At 39.7% G+C, this 16,533-nt stretch overlaps 1 protein-coding gene across 3 annotated transcripts in view; it reads left to right on the forward strand.

Moving 5' to 3' along the window:
* Positions 1–16,533, forward strand: part of LOC139464556 (uncharacterized) — a 35,297-nt gene that overhangs the window by 11,905 nt on the left and 6,859 nt on the right. The window contains exons 2-6 of one of the 3 annotated variants that reach the window (XM_071246075.1): positions 2,032–2,117; positions 2,723–2,966; positions 4,847–4,912; positions 6,260–6,313; positions 8,901–8,960. In XM_071246075.1, coding sequence (XP_071102176.1) covers positions 2,891–2,966; positions 4,847–4,912; positions 6,260–6,313; positions 8,901–8,960 — 256 coding nt within the window. In that variant the 5' untranslated portion in view covers positions 2,032–2,117; positions 2,723–2,890. Of the gene's footprint in view, positions 1–1,913; positions 2,118–2,722; positions 2,967–4,846; positions 4,913–6,259; positions 6,314–8,900; positions 8,961–16,533 lie in introns of those variants that run through there. The other 2 variants (XM_071246074.1, XM_071246076.1) reach the window with 2 other exon arrangements.

Raw genomic sequence — 16,533 nt, forward strand, 5'->3', positions numbered from 1 at the left:
ATTTTAACTAAATAATCTGTCCAGATTGATTAAGACGATCAAAAGGGCCTAAAACATCACAAAAGATTATTATGTAGGATTAGAAGCCAAACAACATAGAAATGTACTTTTCAACGTAACATTTTCAGTCTCTTGGTGATGACATTAAACATCAAAATGTTTGGAATTCGTTATCATAATAATACAGATGGACATGTTTTTCAGTCCCTTTGTAAAATAACTGAATATTTAGACGTTTAATGAATTTGTTACACATTTTGACATTAAAAAAAATATACACACTATATAAAGAGCAATGCTCAGGTGAAATATTTACTTTGTGTTGCAAGTCAAAATAGTGTAAACGAATATCGCAAAATTACCAAGCAAGTGACTTATCAAAACTTCGTCACCATTATCGATGCTACCCACAAATATACGTACATTTCCTTATTATCTCGAAAATTGTATTTCATTTTGTTGATCAATGTGACCATACGCCCTTATTACTACCCATAAAAGTGACTAATGCGCTTATGAATGGCGCAGCAGAGGTCGCGAACTAGTCTAGATTTCTGCTATACATCCGGGTACTCACTGGGCAAAAACAATAACAAAGGCAACAACCAGTCCCGGGGAATTGCGTTAGATCAGTGCCCCTTTAAGGTTGAATGTATGGTGTTAACATGTAAATGTAAACATGTATCAAGGCATTTATCCAGTATGTTTACGAAGTGCCTGTGGCAGTCAAATTGTGGAAGATAACCGTTATTCTGTTCAAAATAAGGATTTCCATATTTTTTTAATTCATAGTTATTTTACAATTGTATTTTGAGATTGAATTGAATCCAATGATATAAAACTAAGCATTAACACATCACGATGAATAAATAAAAAGTAATTGAAAAAGCATACTAACTCAGGCTTCTTAAATGATTAGATTTTTATCTGATACAAGTATTCTGTTCATATGTAATGATTGCAACATTGAAAGTGTATACACATGATACAAGAGTCCCAAAATGTTAGTTCAATTATTATTCTACGGCAGTCAAATTAATGTATCCATGGTCAATGTGTTAAGATTAGATTAAATGTATACAAATTAAGATAGATACACACATGATAAAATACAAATAGGGTTACTTATTTCTGAAATTATATTAGTCTGGAGGACAAAATTGCAATATGTAAATTGAAGAATCTATTTATTCCACACATTATAACATCTTGGAGTATCTGCTTTCCTCTTATAATTATATGCCTATATTTTACCATTATTCATATATATACCCATGGTGGTAATTAGCCAAATTGTGCCCTGGGGCTTTTATGTAAGAATATATATGTAAATAAAATATGAATATATGTTTGAACAGAAAACTTTACTGTTTTGTGATTTTCTTTACCTCGTAAATCGGATCTTCCGTGTGCTTTGATCACATGGCCACGGAATCCAGAAATTGAACCGTAGTCTTTGCTGCACAAAGGACATCTGTACAAAGCTGCAAAAGTCTTGCCAGGTCTCTGGTTTTCGCCAGTCTTTTGCACCTTTGAATGGCAGTCATTGGACGTTGAATCCGAGTTTCTATCCACTTCATACTCTGTGTACTCGCCTAGAAGTACGGACAAATCCATATCGGAGTCATCCCAGTTGACGAAATCGGACATGTTGTAGTTGTTACGAGAGAATCTGAACGCTTGAATATGTATCCGTATTAGGTTAGGAATGACGATAATGTTGCAAGGCATTGTATATATATGGTCTGATATCTCGATCATCTTAATTACCGTTTCCGTGTTTAATTGATAAAAATCTGATGCACATGGGACATATGTGTTTTGACAGCTATCGATCGCCACACATGCTTGTAAGCCGGATGTTTTGGTAACCAGGGGAAGTCAAGTTAAGCCCTACTACGCATGCGCCATAAGCTGTCCACATGTGGTTGGCATCGCGTCTGCGGGATACCGATAACATGGGGCTCGGATTTCAATTCGCGGATGCGCGGCAGAGATAGTTTCAGGAATTCTGTATCGTTTCCTATCCAGGTTATACAAGTCCGTGGTCCCACCAACCTCAGAGAACCAAATGGATGCTCCCTAATCCGGTGGCGTATTCACAACCACGCGATAAGGTAATACTCTTACGTGCTCAGCTTAAATTAAGTGTGAAGTGCTCCTAAAAAGAACCTGCTAATTTCGCAAATCATCCCAATTTTAATAATTCGTTAAATGTAGTTGGTATTATAACATGGATGCAGCAGGTCAACACAGATAAGTTACCTCACCTACAGAAGCCGAGTTATCCTATTTTCCTTATTGAAATGTGTTGCTTCTGTAATCCAGGTCATGTTCATACCACTTGCTATGCTTTCTTCCCACATTAAGCTGACACGCCGTGATATAACTGGAATAATGTTAAAAGCGGCGTTAAACCCAATTCACTCACTCACTCACCACTTGCTATGCACATGCAGTTCATGTACGTCATCACATATCTAAAATGTTATAAAGCTTTAATAACTCCTATTTTTTAGACAATATTGTGGTATGGTGGTAGACTTACATCTAGTCTCTGAAATGAACATATTGTACAGAAAAAAAAATTGTTTGTTGAATTATCTTAAAATATAATAAAAAAGGAGTCCAGAGATTTTTCATTTCTTCAGAAAATGCTGTAGGCTTGACAATTATTTTATTTTTTGACCGGCATGGGATATATTGGAAATATTTATTTCAGGGTCTGTGTGACAGTCTAGTATCTTATATCAAATTGATTTTTAATCATGTGAGATGCGACGTGGTTGCAATCGATAGAGGAAGAGTCGCCCGACGTGTTTCCCGGCATGCATCTGTTGGCTAGGGAGTAATCATTGGGTGATGTGTGTCACTTTGGACAAGGGAAGTCATGGCATGCCACATATTGTCAACAGTGCCTCGCAGGGCTGGCGACGTTGTGATCTCGCTGGGCAGAAAGATGAGAGGTAGGCTGCATATTGGACGTTCACTTCCGTTTTATTGTTTGTCTGTTGTTGACACCGCGCTCAGCAATATTCCAGCTATATGGCAGAGAGAGAGAGAGAGAGAGAGAGAAAGAGAGAGAGAGAGAGAGAGAGAGAGAGAGAGAGAGAGAGAGAGAGACCCCGGCCAAGATGTAACTGTAATACTGAATAACTCGCCTCGAAACACAATTAGTTCTCTCGCATCAATGAGCAAAGTAAAATCTGCTTCAAACGGGTAACATCTGGCGTGGACAGTGAGTTATAGCCTTATAGTTAAACCTCCTTCGCACTAAATTAATACATGTAGTCTGATATGTCACATTGATCTCAACCTCCGAGTCTGTAATCTCTCAAACAATTTGGGTCGTGTCACCACATTGACCAGATTATAAACTGCAATTTCACTGAGATCAGGAGGCGACTTACGGGATCGGGTGGCCCGGCTCGCTTACCTCGTTGATGCATGTCACCGTATCCCAATTGCGTAGACCGATGCTCATGTCAATCACTGGATTGTCTGGTCAAGACTCGGTTATTTACAGACCGTCGTCATATAGCTGGAATATTAGTGAGTGCTTTGACCATCCAATCAAATTGAAGCTTTTAGCCCACGACACTAAAGCGATTTACGTGTGGCGGCATCGGTGAGGGGATACCATAAGTCCTTCTGACAGACCCGTCACAAAGAATTCGTCACCACTCGCTCCTTTCCGTAACCTGCAAGAAGACACGTCCCCCTATCGATGATTGTTATGTGCGAAAATACGACAAACCAATCAGAATGCGCGTATGATTTCAAGTTCTTAGTCAAAGAATCCCTCAGAAATAATTTTTTGATTTTACATACGTTTTGCATCTAAAAATATACCCAAGACAGTTAAATGTGTTCAATCATACTGTATAATTCCCGATGTGCTGTAACTTGCATCTGAAATATATATAATATATGTGGAAATATATGTGAACCATTACGCAAAGAGTTGACAATTGTTTTAGGTATGCCCGTTTGCGCTAAGACGGAACCCGCTCACAAAAATGGCCACGAGAGGGGCACGAGTCGCTATTCGGCTTGTCCCGGAATAACACGAGTTGGTCACAAATGACGCAAAGATATACATGTAAATCTTCAAACTTTCCCGGGATGTGGGTTGTTGCCAAGGAAACGCCATTAACATCACCTTTCCAAATGAATGAACATGTGGAGAGGATGACACGCCCTTAACATCAATGATGAATCATTAACTATAACCGCAAAACCTGCAGCATTCGTAACCAACTCGTGTCATTCCCCCCCCCCCCCCCCCCCCCTTTTCAAAAAAGCTGTATCCGCCTCTGGCTGTGTTTTGAACACATTTAACTGTGTCTTGGGTATATTTTTAGATGCAAGACGTATGTAAAATCAAAAAAGTATTTCCGAGGGATTCTTTGACGAAGAACGTGAAATCATACGCGCATTCTGATTGGTTTGACGGAAAGGAGCGAGTGGTGACGAATGAGCCTGCAGCTCGCATTTCATGGTGACGATACTTGAGGAATAAGACTTCTCGAGTTACCTCCCTTCTACTGATGGCAACTTAACATTTTTAGGGTTTTCGACTAGGTTTTGCATTCCATCTGATATATTATGATAATGGATGTGGTTGAGTAAGATATGTAATCAATTTCATCAATTTATTCTATTTATTTATAGACACATTTGTGAAAATAACGTCATTTTGATTTCAGTTTCAAACCACATTGAACGTTAAAATCTAAATAGGATAATGAGGCCTCGGTAGAATTTCGAATAGGATAGAGCCGATATACCATTCGCATAACCGCGAATAAAATAGAATAAAATATTTTGTTTTTGTTAATTTCAGCAAAATTTAAGGCATGCCTTGTTGTCCTCTGTTTGAGCTGCATCTTGACCATAGTCATCTATTCATGTGAGTGTTTTATATTGTGCGTGTGGTGGTGTGGTGAAATGGGGTTTAACGTCGCGTCCAAGATTATTGCACGTATGTAGTGACGTGCATGTACGTGTGTGTGTTTGGCTGCTCGTACTAGTCCAGACTGATGCCGATTTATAGTGCTAGCTCACTGAGATACCATGCCGCAGTTTGACATGAATACCACACTCATACACAGTATACTGACTCCGAGCCGACCAGTCCTTGTTTTAGCCCCTTAATGCCGAGCGCCAGACAGGGTAACAACAAGTACCATCTTTTAACGTCTTTTGGTATGACGCGGTCGGGGATCGAAACCCGGATCTTCCGCTCTCCAGGCGGACGCTCTATCCCTAGACCACGGAGGCGGTCATATTGTGCGTGTGCGTGTGTGTATAGTGTTAAGAAATCTTATTATCGGCATAGATGTTTTTTAACATTAAAACAATTACATGAGACCAGGTAAGCCTGCAGCTAACATACGTTGAACAGGATAGCCGACCCGTGAAAAACCGGGATTGATTAGGTATACAGCAACCCATGTTTGTTGTAAGAGTCAACTATGAGGTAACTAACGGAATAAGGTGGTTGACCTCGTTGCCTGGTTGATCCCAATTGCAACCGCCTCCGTGGTCTAGAGGTAGAGCGTCCGCCCGGAGAGCGGAAGGTCCGGGGTTCGATCCCCGACCGCGTCATACCAAAAGACGTTAAAAGATGGTACTTGTTGTTACCCTGTCTGGCGCTCGGCATTAAGGGGCTAAAGCAAGGTTGGTCGGCTCGGAATCAGTATACTGTGTCGGAGTGGGATATTCATGTTAAACTGGCATGGTATGTCAGTGTGCTAACACTATAAATTGGCATCAGTCCGGACTAGTACAAGCAGACAAACACACACCCGTGCATGCACGTCGCTATGTAAGTGTAATAATCTTCGACGCGACGTTAAACAATATTTCACCTCACCTCACCTCATATCCCAAATGCAATTATATTACATTTTGTAATTGCGTCTTTTCACTGGTTGGTCGTATCCATAAACGGGAGCATAAACTGTTGCGTCGTCATACGTTATTAGTAAGCCTGGGAGATTTGTGGACAATCACAAAACAAACGACATTTTTAGCATATTTGTTTCTACTTTTATTTTAATTATGTATCAGCGGATTATCTTGAAAGCCTCCACAAGTGGGCTATCTCGAAATAACGAAGAATTGTTAAATCCTATTGTAAAGATTCTGTGCCGTGTTTTTAATCCATTTTCATTACGATTAGCCCTGTCATCGGATTAGGCAATGTGTTCATCAATTATTTACTGATTGGTTTTTACATGTTTACACTTTTCAGACGCATCGGCTCCACTGGATTTCACACACCTTCGTCAACTCAGTACCAAAACAGGTAATTTACGTATACCAATGAGTATTTATGTATGCGTTGATTAACGACCCAGTAAAATCAGATCCTAGCTATATCTGAGGCAGGGGAAGCCCAGTCGTCTAAGACGACTTTATTCGCTATGCAGAGTTGCGTCCCTTATGCATGCCAGGATCCTATGATTGTGGGTTCGAAGTACGGTTCACTCTGATCCCACATTAAACTGGAATACTGAAATGGAATACTGTTCAAAGCTGCGTTAAAACTCAATTCACTCTCTCGCTGCTAGCTATATCACGGCCTGCCAATCGTTCAGCTAAATCAGAGTATTGAAGCTACCTTTATATCTGGTTTAGATTAGATTGAATATTGCTGATGGCGGCATAAAAAAACCTCCTTTACAATCTCATTAAAATCAGATCTTAGTTCTCGCTATCGCTAAACCAAGATCTGTGGACACCCCATTACGGGTCACGTCAGAACGACCTTCCATCCGACCAATCAAAGTGTCGCTTACCAAATCATAATTGTGACAGTCGCAATGTGTTTTCTAATCATGCAACCTCGAAAACGTTAATACAGGGTATTCCGTACGTCGGCCCGTACGACTGATTCCGTCAAAATATCGTCTATCTCTCGCTTCCGTGGGATAAACATTTGAACGGAGCTGGGGTTGCACAGTATGTGGGAAGCACTGCTATACAATCTCAGCCATATATTAGACTTTCCCGAATGTTCGTTGGTTCAGTTTTCAAAATTTTAATCGAGAACTGTTTCAACATATTTTTCAAGCGTAGTTTGAAATGGAAGTTACCAGGTTGAAACGAGTGCCGTGAAGCTGAAGAAAGCTGCTTTCTAATTGGCTGATGTTGACTTCTTGGTAGTCGTTTCAGTGGTGGTCAAAATTCGCGAAAGGTCGTTCTGACGTGACCCGTATTGGGGTGTCCTCAGATCTTTGTTTTGCGGTATCGGTCATCATTCGTTTGTTTATTATTTTGTGTTCGCCTTTTATACACCACCTTCTTCTACACTGGCTCCTTTATCTTTCTTTTTTATTCTTTCTTATCGTTGATTGCTTTATCCTTTTCTATAACATATTGTTTTGGCTGTGCTACTTCTATTTCGATATGGTGGCGTTATTTATCATCCCAAACTGGCTCCCACAGGAGATCGGGTGGTCAGGCTCGCTCACTTGGTTGATGCATGTCATCTAGTGCGGCGTTAAACAACAAACAGTCAATCCCACAGGGGATTGTGGGGAACCTGTTCTTCGCGTACTTGGCGTCCCCTATCACAGTGAAATTGTTTAATGCAACAACAAAGATACTAACTCCCCCGCCGTGATATTGCTGGAATATTGACAAATACAGTGTTAATCGACACTCTCTCATTCACTCATCCACCGTGATATTGCTGGAATATACAAATACAGTGTTAATCCACACTCACTCATTCACTCACCCACCGTGATATTGCTGGAATATTGACAAATACAGAGTTAATCCACACTCACTCATTCACTCATCCGCCGTGATATTGCTGGGGTATTTACAAATACAGCGTTAATCCACATTCACTCATTTACCGTGATATTGCTTGAATATACAAATACAGTGTTAATCCACACTCACTCATTCACACATCCCCCGTGATATTGCTGGAATATTGACAAATACAGCGTTAATCCACACTCACTCACTCACCCATCCGCCGTGATATTCCTGGAATATTGACAAATACAGTGTTAATCTACACTCACTCATTCACTCATCCGCCGTGATATTTCTGGAATATACAAATACAGCGTTAATCCACACTCACTCACTCACCCATCCGCCGTGATATTCCTGGAATATTGACAAATACAGCGTTACTCCACATTCACTCATCTACCGTGAAATTGCTGGAATATACAAATACAGAGTTAATCCACACTCACTCCTTCACTCATCCACCGTAATATTGCTGGAATATTGACAAATACAGCGTTAATCCACACTCACTCATTCACCCATCCGCCGTGATATTGCTGGAATATTGACAAATACAGTGTTAATCTACACTCACTCATTCACTCACCCACCGTGATATTGTTCGAATTTTGACAAATACAGCGTTAATCCACACTCACTCATTCACCCATCCGCCGTGATATTGCTGGCATATTGACAAATACAGAATTAATTCACACTCAGTCATTCACTCATCCATCATGATATTGCTGGAATATTGACGAATACAGCGTTAATCCACACTCATTCACTCATCCACCGTGATATTGCTGGCATATTGACAAATACAGCTTTAATCCACACTCATTCACTCACTAGCCGTGATATTGCTGGCATATTGACAAATACAGCATTAATCCACACTCACTCATTCACTCACCCGCCGTGATATTGCTGGCATATTGACAAATACAGCTTTAATCCACACTCATTCACTCACCAGCCGTGATATTGCTGGCATATTGACAAATACAGCATTAATCCACACTCTTTCACTCACCCGCCGTGATATTGCTGGGGTATTGACAAGTGCAACTTGAAAGAATACCAATTTAATCACTGACCCAGACACACATTATTTACATTATCCTTTGTTTCAGTTCATCTCGAAAAGGTTCCTTTTCACGATCTCTTGGAGGAATATAAGAGAAAAATAGCAGGTAAATATGGAATACTGAAAGGGACATTCTCGCGATCTCGCATTCTCGCGATCTCGACCTTTGGAAAAGAGCTAAATATGCCCCAAACACGGGAATGCGAGATCGCGAGAACGCGAGATTTGGACAAAATATCGCGTTCTCGTGATCTCGCATTCTCGTGTTTTTGGTACTTGGCACTTTTGAACAAAAGTCGACAACGCGAGAATGCGACATTTGGACATGATGCAAAATCTCGCCATCTCGCAATCTCGACTTGTCAAATTAGGCCACAAATCACGAAATCGCGAGAACGCGAGAATGCGACATTTCATTTTCTCGCTATCTCACGTTTTCGTGTTCTCGTTTTTAAGACGCTGTCCGTGCGCATGCGGAATATCATAAGGTAAAGGCGCATGCGCACGTTAGCAGTCCGGTGGTCATGCTTCTTTCATGCTCTTCATTCTCCAAGTAGCATTTAGCAAACTTATCACTTGAGCCTGCTATCATGTATACACTAAAACGCCTGTCGACCAGAGAATATGTAAATTATGTAACCTAAATAAGATAGAAGATGAGAAACACTTCCTTTTGTACTGTCCAAATTATCAGAACGAAAGGCAGATACTCCTTCGAACACTAGACCTCCAAATCTGCCAAAATGATAATAAAATCCTAGCAAATATCCTGAACCCCTGTCCTGAAAGAGCAAAATATGTTTCACAAACTATCTCAGACATGTTTATTAAAAGAACCTCTCTTATAGACAACATCTAGATATGACCTTATGATTATTATGTCTTATCTATACAGTATCAGCATCATTATAGTACAAGCTGCCAGCCACCTCATGATATATATATATATATATATAAATGTTTATACACTATGAATGAAATAATAATGTAATATTTATATATATAATGTACATTATGTATATATACCTCTCATGTTGATAGTTATATTTATTCCATATGTAGTTAGTTTGTACCCTGCCCTACGAGGGTGTTCCGTACAATAAGACTTCTTGATTCTTGATTCTTGATTCTTGATTCTTGTAATTTACAAACACAAAGTCCCATATAGCCTAGAGTCCTTTCCCTTTGGTACAGTTTCCTCTGTACTTTAAATTAAAACCATCAACATACTCATAATAATTTAGCAAAAGAAATTGTGTACATGAATGTCCAGTGATAGTGAAAACATTAAAGTGTGAAACAAAATATCACTGTCAGTGAGGGAGAGTAAATATTGCTTAAAGCCACATCAGTAGTATTGCACCTATTCGCGGCGACACCATCAGTCAAAGAAATAATCACAGGCCAGTGGTTTTCTCCACGAGGCAATATTATACACGGCTAGCATATTCATCAAAACAAAATTCTCAAAGGCCAATTTGTAGCATTCGGCTAAAATGAGATTGTCCGATGTTTTTACACGACACCATAGTCGCTACTTTAGGCCATACAAAATTAATTAATAAATTATCATCGTCTCCCACCTTACTACAAAACATCCCGCCTTACAATATTCTATTGCCTCAAAGTTCCTAGAAATAGAAATATCGCTAATATGTGTGTTCCTACTCCGTACACGTAGCCCTACTGAACACGCATGATGCATATGAATCGCACCCTTCGACAGCAATTGTACAAAGATGCCCTATATAGTTCGATAAGAAAACAATAAAATTTTAAAAATATGATGCGTTCCGTCTCCCATGTATTTTAATATTCAAACAAACTCTAACTAATAATTCACTGTGGCCTTGACATCCACATGATAGGCATGCTTATACTGGAAAAGTACCCCCAATATCCAGCCAGAGGGACCGGCATGGCTCTGAATAGGTGAGTGAGTTTGGCTTAACACCGCTTTGAACAGTTTTTATATTTCAGTTATACCCTGGCTTGTCAGCTTGAAATGGGACGAAACCTACCATCATAGGTTTCTGGCACGCCCAAGGAACGCAACTCTACGCAGCAAATTGCGACGCCTCAGACGACTGAGCCACTAGATGACTGTATAGGTAATTGGCCGAAAAACGCGAGATCGCGACATTGGTCAAGAAAATAGTTGCATAAGTCTGTATAGGCAATTGACACAAAAGCACAAGAACGCGAGATCGCGAGATCGCGACATTGGTCAAGTGTCGCAATCTCGCTATCTAGCGTTTTTGAAAGTAGTTGCACATAACTGTATTAGGCAATTGACACAAAAGCGCGAGAATGCGAGATCGTGATATCGCGACATTGGTCAAGTGTCGCGATCTCGCGTTTTCAAACATAGTTATATATAACTGTGTAGGCAATTGACACGAAAGCACGAGAACGCGAGATCGCGACATTGCTTAAGTATCGCAATCTCGCGTTCTTGAAAATAGTTGCATATGACTGTATAGGCAGTTGACTCAAAAGCACGAGAACGTCAAGTACGCAATAACAACTTTATCGTCAGTTAATTCAGTCAAAGAGATTATCTGTAGTTGCTAGAATAGGTACGACAGACAGTCGCATATCATTCTGTGGCTGTCTAATAAACTGACTGTTTATTCATTTAAGTCTTGTGTTGTTGTGTGGGTTGGTCGTGTATAGTGGTACATCAGCTAAGCGATCTGATTCCCCGACTCTCTCGTGTTAACAGTACCATCATGTTTCCGTGGATTGTCTTTGCATGTGTTTGTGACTTGTGCCATCGGTTACAATCCTGTGACTTGATAAAGTCGACATATTTAAAGACGTTGGATACCATTGTTCATGCGTTTTCGTGTTTGCAGTGACTAGTACCGGTCTTTACAAGCGTTTGGAACAGGCTAATGCTCTCATTTACTGTGGAAAGACATTGTTTATCAAATTCAGTATGTAAGGTAATCCCATAGTAGTCAAACACTTGGTGTAATATTGGCGTAGGGTTTCTTTTTTTCACATACACGTACTATACGTGTATGGGGTCTGGTTGTTTTGTCTTCCGCGGTCATAGTGCAGATTCGCTCGTCACGCCGAAGTCCCGGGTTCGATTCCCCCATATGGGTACAAGGTGTGAAGCCCATTTCTGGTGTCCCCCGCCGTAATATTGCTGAAATATTGCTAAAAACGGCGTGAAACTATACTCACGCCCATTGCAGAAGTATTGCTATAAGCGGCGTAATACCATACACATGCACTCACTGAGTGAACCTCTGGTTTACCATTGATGTGTAACTTCAACACACATAAATGGCATGAAATCACGTGGTTATTTTCACATATTATTGGTATTTGATGTTCTGGTATTATAGTGTAAGCAGCATACTGGGTTCATCCACACAGTTTTCATTTATAACCCGTCCATCATTTAATATCACGTTATTGGGGGTCTCGGGATATTAGTGATGCTCAATTAAAGGGTAACGACCGTACAGTAATGACATATTCGATAAGTGTGCAACTTGCATCGACACTACATCTAAACTTCTTCCCGTATATTTCAACGAGACGTCGAAATAGAGACGGAGTCAAGCTGAACTCAGCCGGATGTGACGTCACATAAAAGAGATGAGCTTTGAAAATGGAGGCCTGTACGTACCGACACCAAGCTTGGCACAAGTTCACGACGCGCATAGAGAGTCGGGAATCAGCTTACAGAATGAAACAAATCTCTAAACTGGTTCCAGTCTCTGTATGCGCGTTGTCAACTTGCGATATTGTGATATGAAGAGACGGGGCTCTTAAGACTTATTAAGATCTCAAGCTCTCTCTTGTCCCAAAAGAACACTCTTCAACTTGTTTTCTGTTATGCAACGCACACTTTGACTATTGTAGTAACAGCATCTCTGGATTTTGTGACCTGTAATAGTTCATATATATATTTATAAAGTCCTACTGAAAATGTCTGCGAAAAAAGTACTTTCCTATGGACATTAGCTTCCACGTTGATACGGCTGTCAAGTAGTTTGTTTCAGTCACATGTGGTTATTGTGATTTGACCAATCCGAATCGATTAATTTCGACAATTATGATAGAATGAACAGGTCATGGTTTATTCGTACATGTGGTATCTTATATTGCAGAAATATTATTATTTTGTTTTATACCGAGAGAGTTACATACATGTATGTATTGTTTTGACTGGTAATTCATTCAATTACTTTATTACCTATATAAACTATATTATCCAGATGGATCCAGGTAGAGTTACTACTCGACTGAAATCATGTCGCAGTGCAGTGAACAATTCCCTCAATGTGGACAAACGTTTTCTGCATTTAAAACTACCATCTTACATTGTCCTAAAAATAACAAGTTCAAATATTATTACTGTTGTTGTTATTGTTATTTTTATTCCGCCGATTGTTGCGACAAAAACAACTTATTAATGAGTAGACCGATGCTGTTCAAATTGTTGATATGTATGTAGACAGTTGAGCAACCCAAGGTCATAAGCCCAATGACAAAGGGCAGTTCATTCAGTAACCATTCACTTTTAAAGACATGTTTTGCCCTGTCGTTCCGCAACTTCTTGTCACGTCTGTTGTTTCCGGTGCTGGACATTTCATGTTATTTGATTCAAGATTTTACTTTGATTGGGGGACATGTCTTCCAAATCTTACCCCCCTGAACCTGTAAAATCAAAAGTTTCCAAACTTTCTGAGAGTTGTCTCCATACATAACATATGACTCAAAAGAAGTTAAAGAACACCCGCTTTTTTCATGTGAGTATACGTATTGGAGAAAACACGCTTTCGAGGTTTTGGTAGACAGAGCATGCCCTAGGGAGAGGGAAAGAGCCCGGGGGCTTCGCCCAGGGCATGCTCTGTCTACTAAAACCGAGGGAAAGTGTTTTTCCATACTTATAAACCGAAAAAAGAAACTTAAAACAAAAGTTATCAAAGTTTTTATGTTTCGAACATACCTTCCATGAACCTTAGGAAACGCGCGTAAAATATCTGTTGCTGACGTACGGATCTTGAAAAGGACATTCTAAAAACCAGAGTGGCTTATCAACCTCTGTAGCCTTGCGGTACACTCACTGGGCTACAGATGTGAAGGTTGCGAGTTCGATCCTCGGGAATTTAAAGAAAACATTTGTCATTTGATTTTACATTTCATTACATGTTACACTCTGAACGGAAGTTACATTAATAAAATACCCAGGACATTATATAAAATCCCTGTGATATTATAGCAAATATGACTTGAATATCCTATAAAATCCCAGGGGAATTAGAACGTCCCTGTTTATGAGATTTAATCCGACTGGAAAGTGAAACCTCACAATAGCTTTTAATGCCTATAGAAAGAGGTCTCTTACTTAATAGCGATCCCAATGAATAGGTTTATAAATATAGTTAAACTGGCATGTTTGGTTAAGATCGCGAAAACCCCGCGAATGGATCCAGGGATTACTATAGGTTTTACTGGAATGTGAGCCCCGGGGATATAGAGGATGGGCCATGGGGATTAACTATATATTCATATGAACAATTCGGGGGTTTTAAACTTCTTTTGGGTAGTCAGTTATTATTATTATTTTTACTATTCATGTATCATTCATATCCGATGTGCTAGTAACAATACATATATTTGCCCATTTTGTACACGATTCGACATTTTCATAATTAATTGCGGAAAAATGTATATTATAATATCACAATTCCTACGCGAATTCTGATTGGCTAGCGCTGTTCCACTCAAACCGTCATATGTAACCATTGAAAAAAACGCGAGAACGCGAGATTGCAACACTTGACCAAAGTGTTTTCGTGTCAATTGCCTATACAGTTACATGTAAAAATTTTGAAAAACACGACAACGCGAAGTCGCGACACTTGGCCATTGTCGCGACCTCGCGCTCTCGTGTTCTCATGCTTTTGTGTCAATTGTCTATACAGTCATATGTAACTATTTTCAAAAAACGCGAGAACGCGAGATTGCGACACTTGGCCAATTACCTATACAGTCATTTAGTGGCTCAGCCGTCTGAGGCGTCGCAATTCGCTGTGTAGAGTTGCGTTCCTTGAGCGTGCCAGAAACCTATGATGGTAGGTTTCGTCCCATTTCAAGCTGACAAGCCAGGATATAACTGAAATATAAATACTGTTCAAAGCGGTGTTAAACCAAACTCACTCACCTATTCAGAGCCATGCCGGTCCCTGGATATTGGGGGTACTTTTCCAGTATAAGCATGTCTATCATGTGGATGTCAAGGCCGCAGTGAATTATTAGTTAGAGTTTGTTTGAATTTTAAAATACTATGGAGACGGAACGCATTTTATTTTTAAAATTTTATTGTTTTCTTATCGAACTATTTAGGGCATCTGTGTACAATTGTTGTCGAAAGGTGCGATTCACATGCATTATGCGTGTTCAGTAGGGCTACGTGTACGAAGTAGGAACACACATATTAGCGATATTTCTATTTCTAGGAACTTTGAGACAATAGAATAATGTAAGGCGGGATGTTTTGTAGCCACGTGGGAGAGGATGAAAATCTATCAATTAATTTTGTAAGGCCTAAAGTAGCGACTATGCATATGGTGTTGGTGTCGCCGCGAATAGCTGCAATACTGCTGATGTGGTTTTAAGCAATATTTACTCTCACTGACAGTGATTTTTTGTTTCACACTTTAATGTTTTCACTATCACTAGACATTCATGTACACAATTTCTTTTGTTAAATTATATTGAGCATGTTGAGGGTTTTAATTTAAGGTACACAGGAAACTGTACCAAAGGGAGAGGACTCTGGGCTACATGGGACTTTGTGTATGTAAGTTACATGATAGCATTTTCAAGCTGAAGTCATAAGTCTGCTAAATGCTACTTGGAGAATGAAGAGCATGAAAGAAGCATGACCACCGGACTACTAACGTGCGCATGCGCCTTGACCTTATGATATTCCGCATGCGCACGGACAGCGTCTTAAAAAACGAGAACATGAGAACGCGAGATCGCGAGAAAATGAAATGTCGCATTCTCGCGAGATCGCGATATCGTGTTTTTGTGGCCTAATGACAAGTCGAGATTGCGAGATTGCGAGATTTTGCATCATGTCCAAATGTCGCATTCTCGCGTTGTCGACTTTTGACAAAGAGTGCCAAGTACCAAAAATGCGAGATCGCGAGAACGCGATATTTTGTCCAAATATCGCGTTCTCGCGATCTCGCATTCTCGTGTTTTGGGCATATTTAGCTTGTTTCGAAAGGTCGAGATCGTGAGAATGTCCCTTACAGTATTCCATAGGTAAACGCATTCTTAGATTGTTTGTCATCATATCCTTTTGACATTTCACAAACAATTATTTTGCAAAATACGGTTTCAAATTTGTCAATTTGTTAATTATTCACAATGTTCTAAAGATGTCGATTTCAATTTTACACTGCATTAATATGAGTAGGGTGGTTCATGCACCACTCAATGGACTTAGGCAATGCACCAGAATATCTCCTCATTGGATTTTTATCAAAAGACGAAAATATAAAATATATATTCTGATGTGTCTAAAAAAATATTATATATAAAAAATATATAAACGTATGTTGATACTTATAAAGTGAAAACAAGCCATTCCGCCGATAAGAACTATTTCTTACAGTAATGACAAAACCTGCAAAATGCGC

The sequence above is a fragment of the Haliotis cracherodii genome, unplaced genomic scaffold (genome assembly GCF_022045235.1).
Source record: "Haliotis cracherodii isolate W230 unplaced genomic scaffold, xgHalCrac1.p SCAF_17, whole genome shotgun sequence".
Taxonomy (NCBI): Eukaryota; Metazoa; Mollusca; class Gastropoda; order Lepetellida; family Haliotidae; genus Haliotis; species Haliotis cracherodii.